This window comes from Morus notabilis, unplaced genomic scaffold (assembly GCF_000414095.1).
Source record: "Morus notabilis unplaced genomic scaffold, ASM41409v2 Scaffold749, whole genome shotgun sequence".
Lineage (NCBI taxonomy): Eukaryota > Viridiplantae > Streptophyta > Magnoliopsida > Rosales > Moraceae > Morus > Morus notabilis.
Window position 1 is genome coordinate 53,287 of NW_010362318.1, and position 10,463 is coordinate 63,749.

The following is a 10,463-nucleotide window of genomic DNA, read 5'->3' on the forward strand; positions in this document are numbered from 1 at the left end:
GAAGTATGAGATCAAATTGTGATAAGTTTAATGAACACGATTTAATTCTTTTCATGACTCTACCAGTTTTTGAACATAGAATGTATATTTTTGTTATATATGTTGATAACTCACTAATACTCTTTGTAGTTGTGATTATATTGTGAATGAAGAAATGAAAAAAATAATTAATTGTCACTGAAGTTTTGTTAGAAAACTCAGAATCATAGCATTTTTTTTTTTTTGGTAAGCTCAACAAGTATTTCTAAATACCAAAAACAATTATATATATTTAAGTTTCATACAAATGTCTATTTTTTGTCATTTTACATATTCACAACAATTTAGCCTCAAAATTTACCAAACGCTATTAGACTGATTTTGAAATCAGCACAATTAGTATAATTACATTTTATTAAACACTCAGTTGTTTTTTGTAACAGCTACTTCTCTCTTCAATACAGTTAAAAGTAATTTTTTTTAAAATTCACAGCACTACCAAACTAAGTTAATGTTAAGCGTGCCAAAATCAGTTTCTATTTTTTTTTTGTTTTTTATTTTTTCTTTGGTCAAGAACCTGTTTTTGGAGGATAAATCAACAAGATAAAGAAATTAATTGGAAATGAACAACGTAAATCAAATGTTCGTTTCATTGAGTACTTTATGTTGTTTGTTTCTGTTTGTTCTGAGCGTATTTGGCGGTGGAATGATGTGGCGTTCAAGAAGTTGTTGAAGAGGATCTCTGCCTGTTTTGTTGATTATAAGGGCTCTCTTCTGAGTTCTGACCACTTCTGGAGGCTGCGTTTCTCCTCAGTGGTCGCGCGATCAACGTGGATGACGGTATTCGAGATGAGTTATGTGTCAGTGTCGCTGCTGCTGCTGCCATCCTCACTACGCTTATCATGCCCTACCCTCCTATTGATCTGCTCGTTGGTGAAGCTTTTACTAGCGTACTAGCTATCTTATTGCCTCCACAACTAGACCGATATCATTATCGAATCCGACTCGGCTACTTTTGTCAATTTTGGTGCTTAAGGCTGTTTATGGATTGGGTTGGTACGGCGTAGAATTTTTTTTTTCTCCTGTCTTAAAAGGTGCGGGTTACACATATTTAACTCCAATGATGTTAGAAAAATTTCACAACTTAATGATGTTTAGGTTAGATTAGGACGGTGCGGGATGGGTTGGGTGGTCGGTTTCAATATTCAAAGAATCAAAGACTCAAAGTTCAATCTAACATTCAAAGTTTATTATCAAATAGAAATAATAACTCTAACAATTAAATAGATAGAAATTCAAAGTTCAATCCAACATCAAACATGAAGCAAAGTAGTCGATCCAACATCAAACATAAAGTAAACATAAATTAGTCTACACTTATAAATTAGTCTTAACATAAAACTAACATAGAAGCTTAATTCAAACATGAAGAAACTAGAGAGTAGAAATGAGTTGACTAGATATTAGTAGAGGCAAGTTAGAATGTGAGTTAAGTTGGGGTGTGCGGACTATTATAGATCTAACCCACACCCCGTTTTAAAACTTCGAGCCAAATATTGAATGGGTTGAAAAAAAATTTTAATATTAAAAATTATATTTTTTGAGTTAGGTTAGAGTGAGGTGAGTTGGACATGTGAATTTTGCGGGTTTGCCTGTGGGTTTTACCGGTTCATGGACAGCCCTATTGGTGCTGACAATTTAGCCAAATGGGCCGCCTTTTCCCTTGTTTTCGGTTCTGTTGATTGTTCTTCTATCCGCTGAGTTTTTTTTTTTTTTTTCAAATGTTTTTGAGTGGGGTGTGCCCCACGAGCGGCTTCTTCTATTGTCACTGGCTTTTGGCCTTTTGGCCTTTTGGCTCCTTCTGTGTTTGTGTTTTGCCTTTTGATTGTTATGAAATATTCTAACAGTAGAAAGAAAAAAAAAAACAAAAAAAAAAACAAAAAAAAAAAAAAACAGAGAGAAAAAGAAAGGAGTAGTTTTCATTTCCTAATTATTGCTTTCCAAATTCCTTTCCATGACTACGCACAGAACATGGTTATGCAATAAATACTAGGACAACATCGCTTCCTTTAAATTGTATTAATAGTTTAATTTCCTTGCTCTGCTCTTGAAAATAAATAAATAAATTTCTTGGGGTGCGTTTAGTAGTTGGATTCAAAATTATAATTCTAAATTTTAGTTCAGAATCAATGTTTATTTATAGTGATTCTGAATCATAATTCAGAATCAGTGTTTGGTTTAGATGATTTTGAATCATGATTTATAATTTACTGTGATGTTTTAAATTGGCTCAAATCGTAATTTTAAAATCATCATCTCTTGATTCAATGTGATTTAAACTCTTGATTCTGAATCATGATTTTAAAATTATGATTTGAACCTAAAATCATAAATCATTATTTTAGTTTTAGAATTATAATTAAAATCACATTATTTTAAATTCTCATACCAAACGAACCTGATTTGTTATTCCACATTACTGGATGCGTAACATTTACTCATCGCTGTCCTTGGTCTGTCGTTTTGGGAGACAAAAAGAGTTGACTCAAATTTGCTCGTCCCAAGTCTCCAGCAAATCTGATCATAAGATGGCTCTTCCAAATAAAATAAAATAAAATAAATAATAGTAATAACAAATTAAAAGTGAAACATATATGAATGACAAAGCCCGCATACGGAAAACCAAGCCACAATAAAGAAGAAAATATCTAAATTGGTAGGACCTTCAAAGAACTTAAGATTCCAATAAAACTATCCCAAAGTTCCACTCTTCAAAGAAGAAAGCAAAGGGGGTCCTAATTCCTATCCTAATATTACCAACCATGGCAGGTTCACTAATCATCTTCTTTGGGATGCTAGGTAATAATTTATATGCTCTTTAATTTTAGTAATAATTTATATGCTTTTTAATTTTGGTAATAATTGTGTGGGATATTCTTCTTTTATTTTTTATTTTTTTATTTTTTGTTTTGATTCTAAAGATTTAAAGCCTGCATATACAGGGAATATTATGTCAGGGCTAGTTTACATATCTCCTGCGTAAGTAGTACTACTGAATAAGCTTAGTTCAGTTTTTCCATTTCTAATTCTTAATTAGTTTTGCCTTTTAACATGAAAGCTAAATTTGAAAGAACTTTCTGAACTATAATTCTCTCAGAAACGTGTTTTGGCGAATCTGTAAGCGTGGATCGACGGAGGAATTCGAGAGCATCCCTTATGTTAGCAAATTACTGAATGCTTACTTTTGGATTTACTATGGACTTATTAAGCCTGACAGCCTTCTAGTGGCTACTGTTAATATGTTTGGTGCTGTTGTGGAGATCATTTTTCTCACTATATTCTTACTCTTTGCACCTCCAAGGATGAAGGTCAATCTTTCTTCTTCTTCTTCTTCTTCTTGTCTCAATCCATTCAATCTTCTTTTCCAAGTGTGATTTAAGTTCTTCTTCTTAGTCTTTTTTTTTTTTTTTTTTTTTTTTTTTTTTTTTTTTTTTGTTTTTTTTTTTTTTTTTTTTTTTTTTTTGTTGTTGTCTCAATCCATTCAATCTTCTTTTCCGAGTGTGATTTAATTTTTTACTTATTACCATCAAATTATTGCTTCAATAATAGACTTTTGTTATGATATCAGATTAGGACTGCCATTCTTGTTGTGGTCCTAGATGTGGTTTTCCCTGCAGCAGCAATTTTGTGCACTCACTTTCTGCTACACGGAGATACTCGAATCGACGTTGCCGGGTTATTGTGCGTAGCCTTCAGTATGGTTGCATATGCTTCACCTCTTTCAGCCATCGTAGGGGGAAAAAAAAAAGGCAAAAAATTCTATACATGCAGTTTTTCTCATGTAAAACTGCTTAATTAATGCCATGTTCTGCATCATTTGGTGTACAGAAAACATTACTTCTAACAAAGAGTGTGGAATACATGCCTTTCCTTCTCTCATTTATCCTTTTCTTAAATGGAGGAGTTTGGACTGCTTATGCCCTTTTGGCAAAAGACTTGTTTGTTGGAGTAAGTTCCTTACAAATATCACATACTTGATCATACTCTTTTAAACATTTTTCTTTCATCTTTTGTTGTGATTATTTCAGAGAGTGAGTAAAATCTTTGGAAATGGTCTTATTAATTTTTTTTTTTTTTTTTTTTTTTCCATGTAGTTGCCAAATGGGACTGGATTTTTCCTAGGAACTCTTCAGCTCATTCTCTATGCAATATACTGGAAGCCCAAGTCATCCAGGCGAATAGTGGATGATTTAGAGCATCAAGACAAGCATGAACCACTTATCAAGTCTTCTGAACAATTGCAACAGGATACACATACTAGAACGACTGTGGTTTCCTAGAAAAAAACGTGTTGAGTAAATTTTTTCATTTGTAGCCAATCCATACGGTTAAGTTTTAGATGCAGTAAACAAATCAGGTGCAAAAATCAACTTTTCCCATATTGAAAATAAGCTTTCTACAATAAGATTAGATATCCTTGCTAGTAGTGCATGTTTCTTAACATTAAATAAATAAATTTTTTTAAAAAAAGTATGCAAAATTAATAGAATATGATACAAATCTTACAGTTCAAAATATAGACCAATCGGAGGATTATTTATTTTTTTTCCCAATGTCCTCGTAGAATTCTTAGATTTGCAATTATAGTAGTAATGCCTTCTCTTTTTTCTTTAATATGTTGACTTCCACTAGCTATGGTGAGGCTCAATAAATGGCCACTCCACATCATGGATTTGAACTCCGAATCCTTTACTTTACAGTTTACACTTTTTGTGCCTTCCTTTAATTCTCCTTCCCAATTCAACAAGGAGGACCATAATCTCCATCACTGATACAATTACTTAATTAGAAATGTCTAAACAGAAAACACTTCTATGAAGTTCAATACCCAATTGAAAGAAGCCTCATGATCAATGAGGTTTGGTAGGTGAGAAATTGGGATGAAAGTTATTTTCTGGCCTCACACATTAAACCAGGACCACATGTCGATGTTTTCCACATTTATTTTCGGATAGTGTCAGCTGGGGGCAATCTAAAGAACATGATAGATATCTATAGAGAATATAAACTGTAAACATGAAGGTCGGCTTCTTTTATTTATTTTTTTCAACAACAACAACAAAAAGGAAAAAGGAAAATTTGGTACAAACATGAAAGATATATTACAAAAGACTAATATATGTACATATATTTATTATCCAAATATATGTACATAATCTTTTTCTTTTTCCTTTTTCTGTTTTCGCAGAATACAAAGACAAAATCTCTTATCATGTGGTTGTAATTTTCCAAAGTAACATGAAAAACATTATTATCTTTTGATCAAACGGTTGTAGATCAAGTAGGTGCAATTAGAATCTACGTGCTCAATACAGTATACTTATGTGTGGGGAAAAGAAGGTAATAAAACACACACACACACACACACACACACACAGAATTGCAGAACAAGAGCAGCTTCACTGAAGATAGCTAAGCATGAAGCATACAACTTGAATAAACATCATGCATTTGAAAGGTAATGGCACTATTTATCTAGGGCCCGCGGGTAATTTAATTGTTATACCGACTTTGTGTTTTTTTTTTTTTACTGAATGTTATACCAACTTTTTCTACTTACTTATAATGGAGATTTAGTGTAGGGTTGAAAATAAATTACGGGTAGGTTTTACTTTTTAATTGTTAAATCTGTATTAAAAATTATTTATTATGTTTTTTTTTTTTCAATTTCGATACGATTTTGACTAAATCTCACCATTAAAATGTACTAAATCTCACCGTGAGGGTTGGCGAGATAACTAAGTTTATGCCTGATTAGTGAGATTTGAGCATTGGTAGGTCCAATTTTATGAATGCAGTGATGCACCAGCATACATACTTTTTCTCCTAAGTAATGCAAGGTAGAGCTCACTGCCATGTGACCCTGTCGTTAGCGTTGATGCCACGACGGGACCTGTGAGCGCGAGATCTACTTGCAGGGGCCGTGCCGGAGAGATCGTTCGTGAGAATTACAACACGTTGATCAAATTTGATCATGCGGTAAATCCGGATAAATCCCAAGATCAAATTTGGTCATGAGTAAATCCAATAAATCACGAATTTACTAAATTTAATAATGTAATAGATCCGATAAATCAAATTTACCAAAGTTCAACTATTTATTAGCTTATTTAAAAAACCGTCACGGATAATAAATAGGTCATACTCTAATAAAAGCTTATAGTATTAATTGAGGGTTCAACAATACGAATTTTCATCCTTACTTTACCTCTTTATTCCGACACACACACAGAATTGCAGAACAAGAGCAGCTTCACTGAAGATAGCTAAGCATGAAGCATACAACTTGAATAAACATCATGCATTTGAAAGGTAATGGCACTATTTATCTAGGGCCCGCGGGTAATTTAATTGTTATACCGACTTTTTTTTTTTTTTTTTTACTGAATGTTATACCAACTTTTTCTACTTACTTATAATGGAGATTTAGTGTAGGGTTGAAAATAAATTACGGGTAGGTTTTACTTTTTAATTGTTAAATCTGTATTAAAAATTATTTATTATGTTTTTTTTTTTTCAATTTCGATACGATTTTGACTAAATCTCACCATTAAAATGTACTAAATCTCACCGTGAGGGTTGGCGAGATAACTAAGTTTATGCCTGATTAGTGAGATTTGAGCATTGGTAGGTCCAATTTTATGAATGCAGTGATGCACCAGCATACATACTTTTTCTCCTAAGTAATGCAAGGTAGAGCTCACTGCCATGTGACCCTGTCGTTAGCGTTGATGCCACGACGGGACCTGTGAGCGCGAGATCTACTTGCAGGGGCCGTGCCGGAGAGATCGTTCGTGAGAATTACAACACGTTGATCAAATTTGATCATGCGGTAAATCCGGATAAATCCCAAGATCAAATTTGGTCATGAGTAAATCCAATAAATCACGAATTTACTAAATTTAATAATGTAATAGATCCGATAAATCAAATTTACCAAAGTTCAACTATTTATTAGCTTATTTAAAAAACCGTCACGGATAATAAATAGGTCATACTCTAATAAAAGCTTATAGTATTAATTGAGGGTTCAACAATACGAATTTTCATCCTTACTTTACCTCTTTATTCCGATAACGTCAACATTACCCTCTAAAAGCCAAAATACCCAACTAGTCCAAACCGTTCCAAAACTCAACCACTTACCAGAAAAAGCACCAGCGATAGGAAGAGACCAAACCGTTCACAATCCCAAGTCCAGAGTCCCAACTACCATTTTATTCTTGGACCAACGAAATTCACACCCCAACCTTTTCAGACGCCAGATTGAACGTGGGTTTCCTCTTCCTCTTTCTCATCAATCAGAAAAACCTCATGCTTTCACTCGCAATCTTTTGCCTATTCACAAACATAAATTCCTTAACAATATCCGAAACAAGACTTTCCATCTTTGAAAAGCCCTCCGTTTACCAAGTCCCCAGAAACTACGACTTGCCCAGTGGGCTTCTTCCCAAAGGCGTGAAAAATTACGATCTTGACCTCTCCACCGGAAAATTCGCTGCGTATTTCAACAACAGCTGTAGCTTCTCTGTGGAGGGCCCGTACCAGTTGAACTACAAGCCCGCCATTAGAGGCTTTATTTCGAATCGAAAGCTGGAGAGCTTGGAAGGGTTGAGTACGAAGCTTTTCTCGTTCTAGTTCTGGGTTGATATTGTTGAGGTCAAAAGAAGCGGCGACGACTTGGAATTCTCTGTGGGAATTGCCAGTGCGAGTTTTCCTGTTGACGATTTTGAAGAGAGCCCTCAGTGTGGGTGTGGCTTAAATTGCAATTGGATAAGTGTTTCTTCCTTTTGAGATTTTTTTTTAACGGCTTTCTTGACTTGCAAGAAACTATTGTCTACAAAGATTGTGTTTTTTTGATCGATTCTTGCTATTTTTTACTTACAGGTAGAAATCGATTATGTTGATATGGAACTTTTAATTATCTGTTATTTGGAATAATTGGCATTATAAATAGTCTTTAGAAGGGGATTTTTTTTCTTTTCTTTTCTTTTTTCTTTTTTTTTTTTTTAATTTTGACTTGCAGCTGAAAGTGAAAACTCTAGCCATGAGTTTTAAAAGCATTTCAAAATTTTTAAATAAAGTGACACATTATGATTAATAAACATCAGAAATTAATTGAGACACTAAAATTAGATGGAAATTTTGTGTCTAACAATTAGATGGATATATCAGCATGATATTCTTTCCTTATCCTTGATTTATCTCAGTTATATCATCTAGAAATTTCATCAGATTGAAGATTTATTGCTTGAAAATAAATGGACATCTTTTCTATTATTTTTGAATTGTTTGTCCTATGTATGGTCTAGGGTTCAGCCAATATGGCCCATTGCCACTACCTATGGAAAAAGCTATCAAGTTTGTGTTTGTTCATAAATCACTGTTGAAATCGTCTTATGAGAGCGTTTTATGAACCGGTGGTGGTGAGGCCTATTAATCGTCGTGAACTAAACAAAAAACAAAAAAAAATCAAAACAAAACAACAACAATGTAGCTAGGCGAATTGTTGTCTTATAAAATTTTTTTTTTTAACTTAACAGGCATCTTATCAAAAAAAACAAAATAAGAAAAAATAAAACAAAAAAAAAGTGTTCTCTTAAAAAAAACAAAAAAAAAACAAAATGTTTCTTAAAAAAAAAAAAAACATGTTCAAGCTTTCGAGTTCAAGAAGCACAGGGGTCACCTAAGAAGTTGAAGCATAAATAGCGGGGAAGCCACATCTTGATGATGGGCGGTCGTCTCCCCGTTCTTTTCGCTGATTCGAGTTTAAAATTTGAGTTTTGCTACAGTAAAAAGCTCTCAGAAACAGTCACATTTAACTTTTTTGTTACAGTAAAAAGCTATCACACAACATCACATCTCAATTCGAATTAAAAACTCAAATTAGCAAACCGAACGGGTTGTATTTTGTTAAAATTTATGGTTTGTCATCCTTAAAAATCTAAAATTACATATGCACTCCTTTAAAATCTGAAATATTATGTGCGTACATTCTCACTCAATTTTTTGGATCTGTCTCCGGACGTAAAAAAGTTGATGAGACTAACATGCCTGACACCTAAACAACCAAACTGAATCGATTAATGAAAGGTCCTGTTCACTTCGCTGATTCGAATTTATAATTCGAGTTGAAATGTGATTTTATGTGAGAGTTTTTTACTGTAATAAAAAATTTAGATGTGACTATTTCTGAGAATTTTTTACTGTAACAAAACTCAAATTTTAAACTTGAATCGGTGAAGTGAACGAGGCCTTATTTTGTCCTCAAATTCTATTTCCTCCGTGTACGTTTCTTTCCCCTTCCATGGTATGTTTGCATTTGCTAGAAGCAAGGAAAATGCCTTAATGTATATGCAAAATATTACTAAAGTGCATTTAAGCCATTATTTCCAAACAGTCCAATAATTCCCCTAACTTCGGACATTTCTAATACTTTTTTGATTACTCACATAACCTAATTTTCCTTTTTCCAACTAATAGGAAGGAGCTTCTGTTGGGAATGGTGTTATAGAAGCATAAGATGTAATAGGATATTTATTATTTATTTAATAAAAGAGTTTATTCATTATTTTATGTGCATATATTTGTGAATATTTTATGAATATCAATGAAAATTCCTTGATTATTTATGTAACCTTAAACATTGTATATAAGTGTTATATACGAGAGGTTAATGTTTAAGGATAATAATCAAAAATCAATGTTCATAATAAATTTAATTAAAGTTCAGAATCTTTAATTAAAACATTATTAATACATGTCATTCCCATTTAGAATGGAACGGTGTTATCCGCACTGTTAATACGGTGAGATATTGAATGAGTGTATTTCTCATAATGAGATTATGTGGAACAAGGACATAGACACAATATGAATTTCTAATAATTCCGTTAAGTATAGAAATTCTAATTGAGTCTACCGATGGTCATATATAGAATGATCTTAATCCTGAGTTCTTAACAGACTCCTATTTATGGATTTGTGTCTTTTGATTTACTCGGTACGGATTCTGAGATCCTAAATCCTATTCCTTGTATTTTGGAGACATGATGAAATAGGTAGCCGGGAATGTTATTACACGAGATGGAATCCATTCCTTCTTAAGAAAGAAGTAGATAAATAATTCTCTTGAGGGTTGATTCGGTACTTGGACCAGTAGAAGCTTCGATTCATGAATGTGTTTTATGAATCACTGTCCATTAGAGAATCAATGGTACTCAAGGATAAAGATGTAATTAGAGAGGTTGACAGATTTTACCTTGCTCTAATTACGAATTATTTATGGAGGATTGATCTATATGCAATGACTATATCAAATGGACACTTCACAGTTTAGAAGTAATTAATATCTATAATTTCGAGAGTGCAATTCCAAGTTTATAGTGGAGTAACTATTGGAATTAATAGAATTAATTAATTAA

At 32.9% G+C, this 10,463-nt stretch overlaps 1 protein-coding gene across 1 annotated transcript; it reads left to right on the forward strand.

The window, feature by feature from the left end:
• Positions 1-2,667: 2,667 nt before the first annotated feature.
• LOC21386604 (bidirectional sugar transporter SWEET16) lies at positions 2,668-4,471 on the forward strand. The gene is made up of 6 exons (XM_024167902.1): positions 2,668-2,838; positions 2,982-3,018; positions 3,137-3,347; positions 3,608-3,769; positions 3,868-3,987; positions 4,134-4,471. The coding sequence occupies exons 1-6, from the start codon at positions 2,802-2,804 to the stop codon at positions 4,317-4,319; spliced, it is 753 nt and encodes a 250-aa protein (XP_024023670.1). The 5' UTR covers positions 2,668-2,801; the 3' UTR covers positions 4,320-4,471.
• The last annotated feature ends 5,992 nt before the right edge of the window (positions 4,472-10,463 follow it).

What these genes read in the sequence shown, in the direction of transcription:
- LOC21386604 (XM_024167902.1), top strand. Translation starts at nt 2,802, where the DNA reads ATGGCAGGTTCACTAATCATCTTCTTTGGGATGCTAG. An exon ending in CTTCACCTCTTTCAGCCATC is followed by an intron (nt 3,770 to 3,867) that starts GTAGGGGGAAAA and finishes TTTGGTGTACAG; the next exon opens with AAAACATTACTTCTAACAAA. An exon ending in CAAAAGACTTGTTTGTTGGA is followed by an intron (nt 3,988 to 4,133) that starts GTAAGTTCCTTA and finishes TTTTCCATGTAG; the next exon opens with TTGCCAAATGGGACTGGATT.